The following is a 12580-nucleotide window of genomic DNA, read 5'->3' as shown; positions in this document are numbered from 1 at the left end:
ACCTGAGCTCGGCTTCTTGGTGGGCTCTGTGGACAGAGAGGACATACATTCAGTATGCTTCGAGGATTTATGTGCAGCTCCAAGAAAGAATCGTTAATGCCCTAATAAACAATGAGAATTTCAAGGCGCTAACACAGACATGATATGAACACAAATTCCACTCTGTATTCGGGGCGGGGGGAGAACAAAAGCATCTTTAAAACCCACGCCCACCAGTCTCCACGGGAGCTACGCAGAGGTCCCGCTGGGGGAGCAAAGCTTTCCTGGGGTGGTCGGCTAAGCTCCTTAGGAAGTAAGTTTCATCTGAGCCTTGCAGGAGGTGAGGTAGCGAGATTTGGGACGCCAGCAGGAGGACCGACTGAGCAAAGAGCCTCCAGGGCAGGGGGCGCAGAGCTGGTGCCCCACAAACGTGCCTGCGGAGCAGAGGTAGGGCGGCTGAAGGCAGATCTGGAGAGAAGCTTCCCCCGGTTCCAGGACGATGCTTCTCTCACTTTCTTGCACGTGTTTCTTCACGTGACAAAAGTTTGCGGAGTGCCTGTTGTTGCCGGGGGTGTGTAAACGCGGTGGTCCACAGCTTCCCAGGTGGTTTCGGTTCCCTGAGGTCAGCACTCATGGACGGGGCATCAAGTGCAGCGTACCTGTCTGCCAGGCTCAGTGAGTCTGGGGGGTGCAGTGTGGGTGGGCAGACAGGGGCAGGAGGAAGAGGTTGGGAGAAGGTGCTCCGAGGGGTGGCCCCTGACAAGGGTGAGGGAGGTTGGAACTGCCGGGTGCACAGTGGACAGGGTCCTTCCTCTCTGCAGAAAGCCCTCTCTCACTGAGCATCGTGGGTTCAAGGTCCATCCACGCGGTAGCCTGGGTCAGAGCTTCACGCCTTTTCATCGCTGAGTCACATTCCACTGTGTGCCTGGACCCCAGGCTGTTTCTCCATCCATCCGTCCATGGACATGTGGGTGGCTTCTGCCTTTTGGCGATGATGAGTTACGCCGCTGTAAACACGTATGCGTCTGAGTCTCTCCTTTCAATCCTTCCCTTTCTTCCTAGGAGGGGAATTGCCAGTTCACAGGTTGATGACGTTTTTGAATCGATAAAACGCCTCCGATGATTCTGCACCACAGTCCTCAGCTGCGTGTGCCCTACCCTGGGCGTGCTCCGTCTTTATCCATCCCAGACCCTGTGCCAACCACCCAGGCTGAATGTGGGGCGGTACCTCCCAATGCCCCGCAGTGTGGCTGCAACCACTGGCCCTCCTATAACCCTGAGCTCGCAGCTGGTCCACTCTGGGAAGGACTGAGCCCTTCACCCTTGCAGTCAGACGGGGGAAGCAGCGTGTCAGCTTTGACCTGCATCACTACGCTTGTCTGGTGCTCTGACAAGAATCTCACATCTGCTCTGTCACGGTTACCACTAGCAAAAGCCTCAGTTAGTGGGGAAAACTGGGGAGGGAGCAGGTCTTGCCTCCATTATTTTGTTCTTTCTATTTCTTACATGTCTGCAATTTTTCTGATTACAAAATAATACGTAGTAAAAATTCCAACATATCAGAAATGTAAAAACTTAGATAATGAATATCTTTCAAAATGCCATTCTCTACAGAAGAAATTTTGTTAAAATTCTATGATTCCTAAGGTGTGTTTTCATTTTAAAAAGCAGCTCCTTTGAGAGTACAGAAGTGCTGAGTGTCGCTCCCCGGCTCATAAGTGGAGAAGTGGTGACAGGCTGCTATTGGAGGCCACCCTGTCCCCTCGTTCTCAAGCTTCTTTTTTTTGTGTGTGGTACGCGGGCCTCACACTGCTGTGGCCTCTCCCGTTGCGGAGCACAGGCTCCGGACGCGCAGGCTCAGTGGCCATGGCTCACGGGCCCAGCCACTCCGCGGCATGTGGGATCTTCCCGGACCAGGGCACGAACCCCTGTCCCCTGCATCGGCAGGCGGACTCTCAACCACTGCGCCATCAGGGAAGCCCTGGTTGTCATCCTTTTTTAAGTTGAGTGGGTCTGGTGATCACGTCCTTTCTTTACTTCTTGGAAAATCCACCGTAATTGATGTGCGATCAGGGACCGGGGGTTCTCCTGATGACAGGAGAAGCTGATTTTTCTGAGTAGACAAGCACTGATGTTTCTTCCCACTGTGCCTGCAGGTCACAACCTTTCCTTCCTCCCCAAGCCCCCAGGTCTGAACGCTCCTGCCACCCAGCTTGACTGTGGGCCTTAATCCAGACCTTCCTCCCGGGCCCAGGAGATGTACAGTCAGCCTTTCTGCTGGCAAGAAGGTCCAGCTGACCTCAAGAGTAGCGGCCACACACAGGTGGGGTGTAGGGGGGGGGGGTCTTCCAAGTCGTAGATGCCCCGCGAGTAGAGGTGAACCACATTTAAGAGAAGGAAAACCCTCCAGGGTATGCACGGACCCCTGGCTTGGGGAGCCCAGACCTACCAAGACAGAAGACCGAGCCCCACAGCTAAGGCCGGATGTGAAGGTCCATCTCCCGGGGCTTGTGTCTTAGGTGAAAAACAGAGCTCTCACTGCCTGGAATTCGGAATCCCCGCCACCCCCAGCCCCGAGGCAGCACAGAGCTGACACAGGCTGCGAAGCACAGCATCTCCTAGAGGAAGACAGGCACTTACCGGGGTCATCGAGAGCGTCGGCCAAATCAAAGTCACCTTGACCTGTGGGGAGACAGGGCGCTAGGTCACACCGCGACGGGACCGTCGGGGCCCCCTGACACCTGTCTCCACCCCCTTGGCCCCACCTGCCCAGACATCCCCCCTGGTGCAAAGGTCAAGCCCAGCACCCACCGTGAGGTCAGCGGAAGACCAAAGTCCCCCCCTCTCTCTCCACGTCCCCTGTGGTGTGTTTGTCAAGCCAACATCTTGGCTCTCCTGGCAGGCTGCGCCCCTCACCAAAGACGCCTCCGAAGGAAGATGACGGCACCCCGTCTTTTTTATTTTATTATTATTGAAGTATAGTTAAGCTACAATATAGTGTTAGTTTCTGCTGTACGCGAAAGTGATTCAGTTATACATATATATATGTTTTCAGATTCTTTTCCCTTACAGGTTATTACAAGATATTGAATGCAGTTCCCTGTGCTGTACAGTAGGTCCTTGCTAATTATCTATTTTATATACAATAGTTGACATCTGCTAATTCCAAACTCCTAATTTATTCTCCCCCCCCCACCGCTTTCCCCTTTGGTAACCATAGGTTTGTTTGCTATGTCTGTGAGTCTGTTTCTGTTGTGTAAATAAGTTCATTTGTATTATTTTTTACATTCCACGTGTAAGTGATACCGTATGGTATTTGTCTTTCTCTGTCTGACTTATTTCACTTAGTATGATCATTTCTAGATCCATCCATGTTGCTGCCAATGGCATCCCCATCTTTTTTTTTAATTAAAAATAATGTTTTTAGGGGCTTCCCTGGTGGCGCAGTGGTTGAGAGTCCGCCTGCCGATGCAGGGGACACGGGTTCGTGCCCCAGTCCGGGAGGATCCCACATGCCGCAGAGCGGCTGGGCCCGTGAGCCATGGCCGCTGGGCCTGCGTGTCCAGAGCCTGTGCTCTGCAACGGGAGAGGCCACAGCAGTGAGAAGCCCGCGTACTGCAAAAAAAAAAGGAAAAAAAAATTTTTTTTTTATTTTTTTTTTGGCTGTGCTGGGTCTCTGTTGTTGCGTGCGGACTTTTCTCTAGCTGCAGCGAGCGGGGGCTACTCTTTGCTGCGGTGCGCGGGCTTCTCATTGCAGTGGCTTCTCTTGTTGCGGAGCATGGGCTCCAGGCACGCGGGCTCAGTAGTTGTGGCACGTGGGCTCAGTAGTTGTGGCTCGCGGGCTCTAGAGCACAGGCTCAGTAGTTGTGGCGCACGGGCTTCGTGGCTCCGCGGCATGTGGGACCTTCCCGGACCAGGGCTCGAACCCGTGTCCCCTGCATTGGCAGGCGGATTCTTAACCACTGCGCCACCAGGGAAGTTCCTGGTATCCCCGTCTTAAACAGGAGGGAGATGCTCCTGGGATCTCGGCTGCCTCGAGCAAAGCACATAGACGTCTTGGAAAGCCAAAGCACCCGTGCATTCTGCAAACATTTACGAACTGCGACTCTGATCGAGGCACACCGTCACCCAGTGGGGACGGGACCTTCCATGACACTAGCCCTGCTTCCTGGTTCTCTAGGGGAGAGGGACCCGTGAATATCCCTAAAGGTGGGGACAGGGTGTAGCGGGGACCACAAGGCAGCGGGGGCAATTGCACGTCTTGTGTGAGCCGACCTGGAGGTCTGCCTGGAGGAGGTGACACGTGAGCTGTGTGGAAGATAGTGGTTTACGCACCGGGAGACACTCTGGCCCCAGTTTACACCTCAGGGGATGCCTTCGGGAAATGCGGTTCGGTGGCGGCTCTGTGGCTGGAACTGTGGATATCTTCCTTTATGGCTAAGACGGAATGCATCTTGGACTGAGGCCCAGAATCGCGCTGCCCTCGCCTCTCCATGACACCCCCGCAAGCATTTCCCAAACATTTCAACCCCGGCTCCCTCCCAGTGTTCAGGGGCCCAGATATTTTGTTGGCGTGCGAGTTTCAGAATTGCTAAAAATACTATGAGGAAGTCTAGGGTCTGGAGAGAAGCGGAGGCTGGATTTCAGTTTTCTTACAAGCTCAACTCGGAGAAACTTGGGTGGATAACAAGTGAGTCGGGGGGACTGGCACCGACTGCTCACGGGTACGGGGCTCCTTATGGGGGTGATAAGAACATTCTGGCATTCCATGGTGGTGATGGTCGCACAACATTGTGAACATGCTGGACAAAAATGTCTGCACTATTCACTTTCAAAGCGTTCACAGGGTGACTCTGATGCCTGTGAATTTTATCTCCAAAAAACACACAAAACCTTTTTAACGAGCTGAGTGTTCCTTTCCTGCCAGTTTAAGGGCTTCTTCCCACACACATCCCACCCATCACTTTCGCTGCCTCTAAAACTAGGGAAGCCCAATCAGAAAACCTCTGAGCTCCTGACCAACTTGTATCTCATCTTTGGCTGATCAAAAAGAGCTTTTGAAAAGAGCTCTGTTGAGACAGAATCCATAGATTATACAATTCAATATAATTGAAACTGGACGGCAGAGGAGCTGAGGTCAGAGGGCATCCGCCGGCAGCCTCAGGGTCCGGACTGGAGGCCGGGGCTCAGTGCGTTTAGAGGCCAAACCCCGGAGAGCCGTCTCTAACACAGGGAGGTCCCGCATCTGTCCTCAGCGCCCCTCTGTTTGGCCAGGGTCTGTGTCCCTCCAGCTTCTGCCAGGTCCTCTTTTGGGGACAAGCTGGCCACTCTCTGCTCTGGGTCATTCATTGTGCAGGGGCTGGGTGACAGGAATCAGCGTCAGCCTTGGGGACTCTGAAGACACATCCCTTCCAGGGCTGCCAGTGGGGCTGTGGCTGACCCTCCCTCCAGTTTGAAAGGACAGATACCGGTGCAGGGCCCCCAGTGCCCCTCAGCTACAAGGGCAGCTCCGGAATCTGCATTCTCATCGCCAGTTGGCAGTTTACAGGTAACTCTCACCAGGCTCTTCCCAGGAGTTCCAGGCGTCCCGTGAAGAAGCACCTACACAGTGTCCTCCAACCTGAGCGTCAGGCCACCCCCTGTTCTGAGATGATCAAAGCCTCTGTTATCTGTCTCCTCCCGGCCTTTCCCGAATCCATCGCACAACCCACGGGGCTGGGCGGGAGCTGTTTTCCAAAAGGGCCTTGGGTCGTCTCTGGGGATGTGGTAGCCTTGCCGGCTGGCCTTCTTACGGCTGGAAGCCAGGGAGCGCCGTCTGGGGCTCTGAGAACAGCCAAGTCCCTCCACCCTGCCCTAACCCCATTCTGTGTCCCCGTCTCTTTCCAGCAGCCTCCTTCCGTGTGGAGATGCTTCTGATGAGGAGAGGTCGTGGAGGAAGCTGTCCCTAGCTGTGGCGCTGCTGGGAGGCCCGTGGGCATGACTCATGCACAGAGCCGGCGACCGCACCCAGTATGAGGCGCTCCCCTACCCTGGGCTTGGCGACAATCCAGTCCCGCAGGCCAGTGGTTTAGCCCCAGAGGGGCTGCAGCCCAGACCCTCCCCACGTGCTTCAAATCGTAGCCCCACCGGGTGCAGCCCTGCCAGGGACATCACTCAGGTGGACGCTGCTGATTCAGAGGTTCAACCTCGGTGGAGCTGGGGGGCAGGGGGGATGCAGCTCCCCAGGGCAACTACTTCCACTAGGACGGGGCTGGGAACATAAGACGTGTTTCTGATCTGCTTAGTTTAGCTGGCTCGGCCATTGCTAATCGATCCCACATGTTCTGGGCTCTGTAAACCCCGAGGGGAAAGGAGCCGCGTGGGGTCTGCGATCATAAGGCTGGTCACCCATTGCTGACGTCCTGGAGATGGGCGTTGAAAAGGACTCATGCTGCCGGGTGGGAGGTCTTAGCACCATACCCAAGAACCCCTACCCTCCAAGAACAAAGCTATTTAGGAGGGATTTTGAGACGAAACCACCTGAGTGGCACTTGGAGGAATTCTCTCCTTATCTCTAGTAACCCATCCCCTCCCTCCCCAGTCAAATTCTACCCCAGCAAGATTCTAAGATGCTTTGTATCAGAGTTTGCTTCCCTGAACTTCTCAGACCCACAAGCCTACAGGACAAAGGGAATTTTTGCAAAGGGCAGAGCTGTTGGAATAATCATGACACGGCGCTGAGGAGGACACCATGCACTAGAAAAAACCCACCACGCCTCCACGGCGGAGGCGACCACGATAGAGGCACATGTCCCAGTTCCCACTAACTAACCCCTGAATTAGTCCCTCTGAAGGAGAAAACCAGCCCCAGGCTAGCTCTGAGAAGAGGGGGGAAACTGATTACTATCTAAAGCCCTGTCACCAATGACAGCCGCTAGCAGCAGCATTTATAGGTGCTGAATTTAATTACCTTTGAGTGGGTCCATCAGGGGATAAGAATCGCACCCCTCACAAGCAGGCAGGATCTTAGATTTTATTATTCCGGCCAGTGTCGGGAACGGCTGCCCTTCAAGACAATTGCTTTCCATTCCTTTACATAGGAATTTACAGGCTTCATCTGAAGCGTGGGTTACTTGAAGCCAGTCCTTCCGGAACCAGCGTCACAGGTTAAGCCACTTTGCACGCCATACATGGGTAGGACGTTCATGTCCTTGAGGGATTTCACCCAGCTGAAGCAGGACCCCAGGGAACAAAGCCCGACTTCCTTCAGGCAAATTTAAGGTGCCCCTTTTGACTCTGGCTCCATTGTCTTTAAAAATACTATATACTTCAGGGGACTTCCCTGGTGGTCCAGTGGTAAAGCACCCGCCTTCCAATGTAGGGGACGTGGGTTCGATCCCTGGCCTGGCACCTGAGATCCCGGTGCCGCGAGGCAGCTAAGCCCACGCGCTGCAACTACCGAGCCCGCACGCCTCAGCTAGAGCCCGCGTGCCGCAAACGACGGAGCCTGTGCTCTAGGGCCCTCGAGCCACAACTACTGAAGCCTGTGCGCCTACAGCCCGTGCTCTGCAGGAAGAGAAGCCACCGCAATGAGAAGCCCGTGCACCGCAATGAAGAGCAGCCCCCACTCGCCTCAACTAGGGAAAAGCCCGCACGCAGCAACAAAGACCCAACGCAGCCAAAACTAAATAAATTTATAAAAATTAAAAATAATAAAAATAATAAAGTCTACGGGAGGAAGTGCGTGGGTTATATGCAAATATGACATTATTTTATAGAAGGGACTTGAGCAACCATGGATTTTGGTGTCCCAGGGGGTCCTGGAACTAATCCCCCTCAAATACCAAGGGATGCCGGTACTTTTTTACTCTGTAGGTAGAAAAGGAGCTCTGTTTAAGCACACACACATGTTTAGTCTTGTCTGATAACAGAAGAAGATACAATACATGTAGAAGGGGATTTCAGAGCCACTGTATAATATAGATACAGGAAAATGGTAATGTATACCCAGGATACAATAGATATACAGGAAAAAGGGAATATAAGGAAATATATATATATGTATATATATATATACAAAATCTAGAGTTATACCTGTATTATAGCTAGCTAGCTAGATGATAGATAGTTGATAGATGTTAGATAGTTAGTTGATAGATAGATGATAGGTAGATAGATAGTTGATAGATATTAGATAGTTGATAGATAGATACATAGACAGAAGATAGATAGGTAGGTAGATAGATAGGTAGGTAGGTAGATAGATAGATTTTTTTCTCAACAAACCAAACACAACAAGCAGCCCCTGGAGTTTCCATCTCTGCTTCTATCAGCTTTTCGAAGACCTGTCTTGGTCTCGTGGTCCTTCAAGTGCATCCAGGTTTGATAGCGAAAGGTAATTCAATACACTGGAAATCTGCCACCACCGAATTGTAAACCCCTCTGCCTCAGGACTGTAATCAAATTCTTCTTTTATGTTATACACACAGTTTAGTCGTTCTAAGAACGGTTAAGTGACGTTCACCATAGCGATAGTCTGCTCTTCCGGAGCCTTGGTAACAAGCAGCTTGACAGCCATGCAGGAAGTGTTTGGGGACCTCGTGAACTCGCTCACGCCGACAGCTGCTGGTGGTTTGGGGTGTGAGGGGTGGTCCATGCATTTAACAAACTACCCAGGACTCGGGCCAGCTGCACAACATCTTCACACCGACACACCCTGATCCAGACCTCACTACCTTTCCCGTCCCTCCTCGCACCTCTCCTGCCTGTGCATGTTCCCAGCAATGGGACCTCAGACAAATGATGGAACACCTCTGTGCCTCCGTGTACCCATCTATAAGAGGGCATCAAAAAAAAGGGCATCAAGGGACTCCCCTGGCAGTCCAGTGGTTAAGACTCTGCGCTTCCAAAGCAGGGATGCAGGGGACACGGGTTCAATCCCTGGTCAGGGAACTAAGATCCCACATGCCGTGCGGCATGGCCAAAAATAAAATAAAATAATACCATCTTTAAAAAGAAAAAAAAAAAGTTCCGTGTTAGATCAGAAAAGGAAACATATTTAAAAAGAAAGAAAGAAAAAGTGCACCAAGCCGGGCAGCCCCAGCCCAAGGCTGTGTGAGAATGAACTCGATTAACACCCGCAGAGCCCGTCGCAAGTCACGCCCTCATCAAAAGAACGTAACCTGGGCATCCTCGGGAGCACTCAGCTAACGTCAGCCAGGGCCGGCTCCTGCATTGTTTTCTCTTCTGAAGAACAGCGGTTAAATCCACAACACGTTTCCCCAGCACATACGTGATGCGCTGAAGGAATCTGACATCCCATTATCCCCAAAGGAGCAACCCGACCGTGCCTGGGAGGAGGCGGAGCTGCCTGAGCCCGCAGGTGAACCCACAGTTCCTACCATGTGCACAGCAGCAGGAATAAACGCTCAGACAGGTTTTGCTGGCTCGGCTTCTGGGCGGGTCTGTGTAGAATCAGAGCTCTGCTCTCTTGCTCTTCTCAGCCCTGGTGTCAGTTCAGGGACTAACGTCTCCCTGCAAACAGAAGCGCCTGGACTGCGTTTCTGCGTGACCCACGTGCCGGGGGGCACGATGTGCAGACAGCAAGGACTCCCGGAAGGGTCTCGGGGAAGATCCTGGGCTCTGGGTGCCAGGATGTCTCACAAAACCACATCTGCCCCTCAACAACCATCCTCAAACAGGATAAACAGGAAATGTCACAAGACTGCCATCCCAATGAAATCCTTTCAATTCCTAACCTACAACACTTCTCACTCTTAAATCCTGCCTGGGCCTCCACCTCCTAAAATTCAAATGAGGACCAAAGGAGCTTATCCAATTGCGGTTAAATCCTACACGTCATGGGTAAATTATAGTTCCCAAACTAGGTCCCTCCCCACCTCTGCTCCCCGACAAACCAAAATCCTGGCATCACCAGAAGAACCTGTATTGAAGTTTGGGGCGTAAACAATTCAGATGCTTTTCATTTGCCAACAGGAGGGGTGACATTGGTGAGAAATGTCTAAACACCTGAACGGAGGCTGCCCTTCCAGCAAACCCAATCTTGGGTGATCAGTCCCACAGAACCAAGCTGGGTCTCAGCTCCATTGTCCCCATCCAGAAACGCAGCCCTGATTATTTTAAATCGAAAACAAGGAATTGAAAAATCCCAACACGCCCCAGGAACACGGGTCACTTTTTTCCGTGTGTGACACACAGAGATCAAAAGCAGACCACAAAAACAGTTCGCGTCTAAGTACTGAGTCCACACCCTACACTTCTGGATCCAATTCCCAGACCCCGAATTGGAACCCGGCCCCTTTTTCTCCCCTCAAAGCCATGATACTTGGTCTGGTTTTTTGTTTTTCTACTATCTGGCACCTTCGAGCCATTTCCTGAGTGGAAGTGGTTTGGGGCGGAGTTTTTTTTTTTTTTTTTTTTAAAGCAGCCAGATAGAAATGCACACCCACGCGGCTCTCCCCAGAGCAAACCCTCCCTTACCTCGGACGTGCATCAGAGAACACAGGAACGTGAGGCAGAAGAGGCCCCACCAGGGCTCCATCCTCGGTTTCCGTTCAGGTGAACCTTCAGGGCGCGCGCTGGGCGATCCGGCCACCCCACCCTCGCTGGACGGATGTGCTGACTTCTGCTTCCCAGTTGGCAAGGGAAACAGGCAATGTCTCCAAGCAGAAAGGATGAACCAAACTGGAGTGTCTCTGCCAGAAGCCGAAGGGCTGGGCGTTCCGTCCCAAACGGCACGGCCCGGAGCCCGTGAGGCGTGTGCCCGTATACGCTGAAGGGCGTCCCGGGGAGCCCGCCTCCCTGCGCTACGCTGCCAACCAGCCTCAGGATGCTGGGGAAACGGGTGGCTGCCCCGCACCAATGGGTGTCCTGGGTCTGCTTCCCGCAGGCATGGGAGATGCACCAGCATCAAAGGCGCCAACCCTGGGTGCAGGCAGGACACTCCCTGCCCCGGGTCCTTCCCCTGAACCCTCCTGCAGGGCGACGCCAACGCCAGACCCAGCAGAGCGCCAAGGCAACGATCAGAGTCTAGACTCACGTTTAATCTCTGCTTCTACGACTTGAAGACCCTGTACCTTTAGAGTCGCGCTGCATCCGTGGACCTCAGTTTCTTTGTAGGTGGCCGGGACAGTCAGTCTGGCTGGGGATGCTGGGGCCAGAGAAGCGAATTTCACCTGGCCCTCTCTCCGCGTTTTCCACCTGAGCTGTGTAAGAAGTGGTTGGATAGAGGCTTCTAGAAAATAACCCCTCTGTGTGGAGGGAAGCATTTTGTTTCCAATTGCATACACCTGAGTTACACCTTTCAGAGAGAAATTATATTATATGCGATATATATATTATTTATATATAAATGTATACATTTTACATACATCTCGGTATATATATTACAGTACGATCTGATGCAAACTATTATATATAGAATGGTTCAACAACAAGGTCCTACTGTACAGCACACGGAACTATAGTCAATACCCTGTGATACACTGTCACAGAAAAGAATATGAAAAAGAATGTATACATGTATAACCGAGTCACTTTCCTGTACAGCAGAAATTAAACACAACATTGTAAATCAATGATACTTCAGTAAAATTTTAAAAAAGAAAAAAAGAACTGGTTGGAAGCACCAGAGTTATTTTATTTTTTAAACTTTTATTGGAGTATAGTAGACTTACAATGTTGTGTTAGTTTCAGGTGTACAGCAAAGTTTATCTGTTATACATATACATATATCCACTCTTTTTTTTTTAAGATTCCTTTCCCATATAGACCACTACAGAGTATTGAGTAGAGTTCCCTGTGCTATACAGTAGGTTCTTTCATTTTTTAATTTTTTTACATCTTTATTGGAGTATAATTGCTTTACAATGGTGTTAGTTTTTGCTGTGTAACAGAGTGAATCAGCTATACATATACGTATATCCTCATATCTCCTCCCTCTTGCATCTCCCTCCCACCCTCCCTATGCCACCCCTCTAGGTGGTCACAAAGCCCCAAGCTGATGTCCCTGTGCTATGCAGCAGTGGAAGCACCAGATTTATAAATTCCAGAGTTTCCAGCTCCACAGTGTGGGACATCAGATGAGCTCGTGCATTCATTCAACAAACATTTGACGCACAGCTGTTTTGAGCCAGAGAGGCAGGCTAGATGCCGGCTGTGTGGAGACAGAGGAAGAAGAGTTGTTTACAAAGAGGAGGAGAGAGTTGCAGTGTAATGTTCGGTAATATGGGGGAGCACACCAAGGCTGGGGGGCTCCTGGGAGGTTCTGCACCCAGCTTGTGTCCTAGAGGCTTCTGGGGAGGGTTGTAGCCTCACACTGATTTGATTTTCTCTTCTCTTCTCTTATTTTATTTTATTTTATACCAGCATACAGGATCTTAGTTCCCAGACCAGGGATTGAACCTGCGCCTCCTGCCCTAACCACTGGACAGCCAGGGAAGTCCTACCTCACACTGAATTTAAAGGCTGGGTAGGGAGGGGAGGGATGGAGAGTGGAAGCTGAGGAAGGGGTGGGGAAAAGGCACATGGTAGAAAGGGGGGACCCAGGGCTTCTGTGGGACCACCTCTAAGGGGTGCTGAGCACATCGCCCAGTGGTGTGGA

At 51.8% G+C, this 12580-nt stretch overlaps 1 protein-coding gene across 1 annotated transcript in view; it reads right to left on the bottom strand.

Moving 5' to 3' along the window:
- XG (Xg glycoprotein (Xg blood group)) overlaps positions 1–10577 on the bottom strand; it is a gene marked incomplete at its 3' end in the record, with an annotated part of 35600 nt that extends 25023 nt beyond the window's left edge. The window contains exons 1-3 of the mRNA XM_082681200.1: positions 10459–10577; positions 2620–2661; positions 3–26 (exon numbers count right to left, since the gene is read on the bottom strand). Of these exons, the coding sequence (XP_082537326.1) occupies positions 3–26; positions 2620–2661; positions 10459–10519 (127 nt within the window). The 5' untranslated portion in view covers positions 10520–10577. The remainder of the gene's footprint in view (positions 1–2; positions 27–2619; positions 2662–10458) is intronic.
- Positions 10578–12580: the final 2003 nt, after the last annotated feature.

Source organism: Grampus griseus (genome assembly GCF_964374135.1).
Source record: "Grampus griseus genome assembly, chromosome: X".
NCBI lineage: Eukaryota > Metazoa > Chordata > Mammalia > Artiodactyla > Delphinidae > Grampus > Grampus griseus.
Note: the sequence above shows the minus strand (reverse complement) of the source record. Positions and strands in the feature narration are given on the sequence as shown.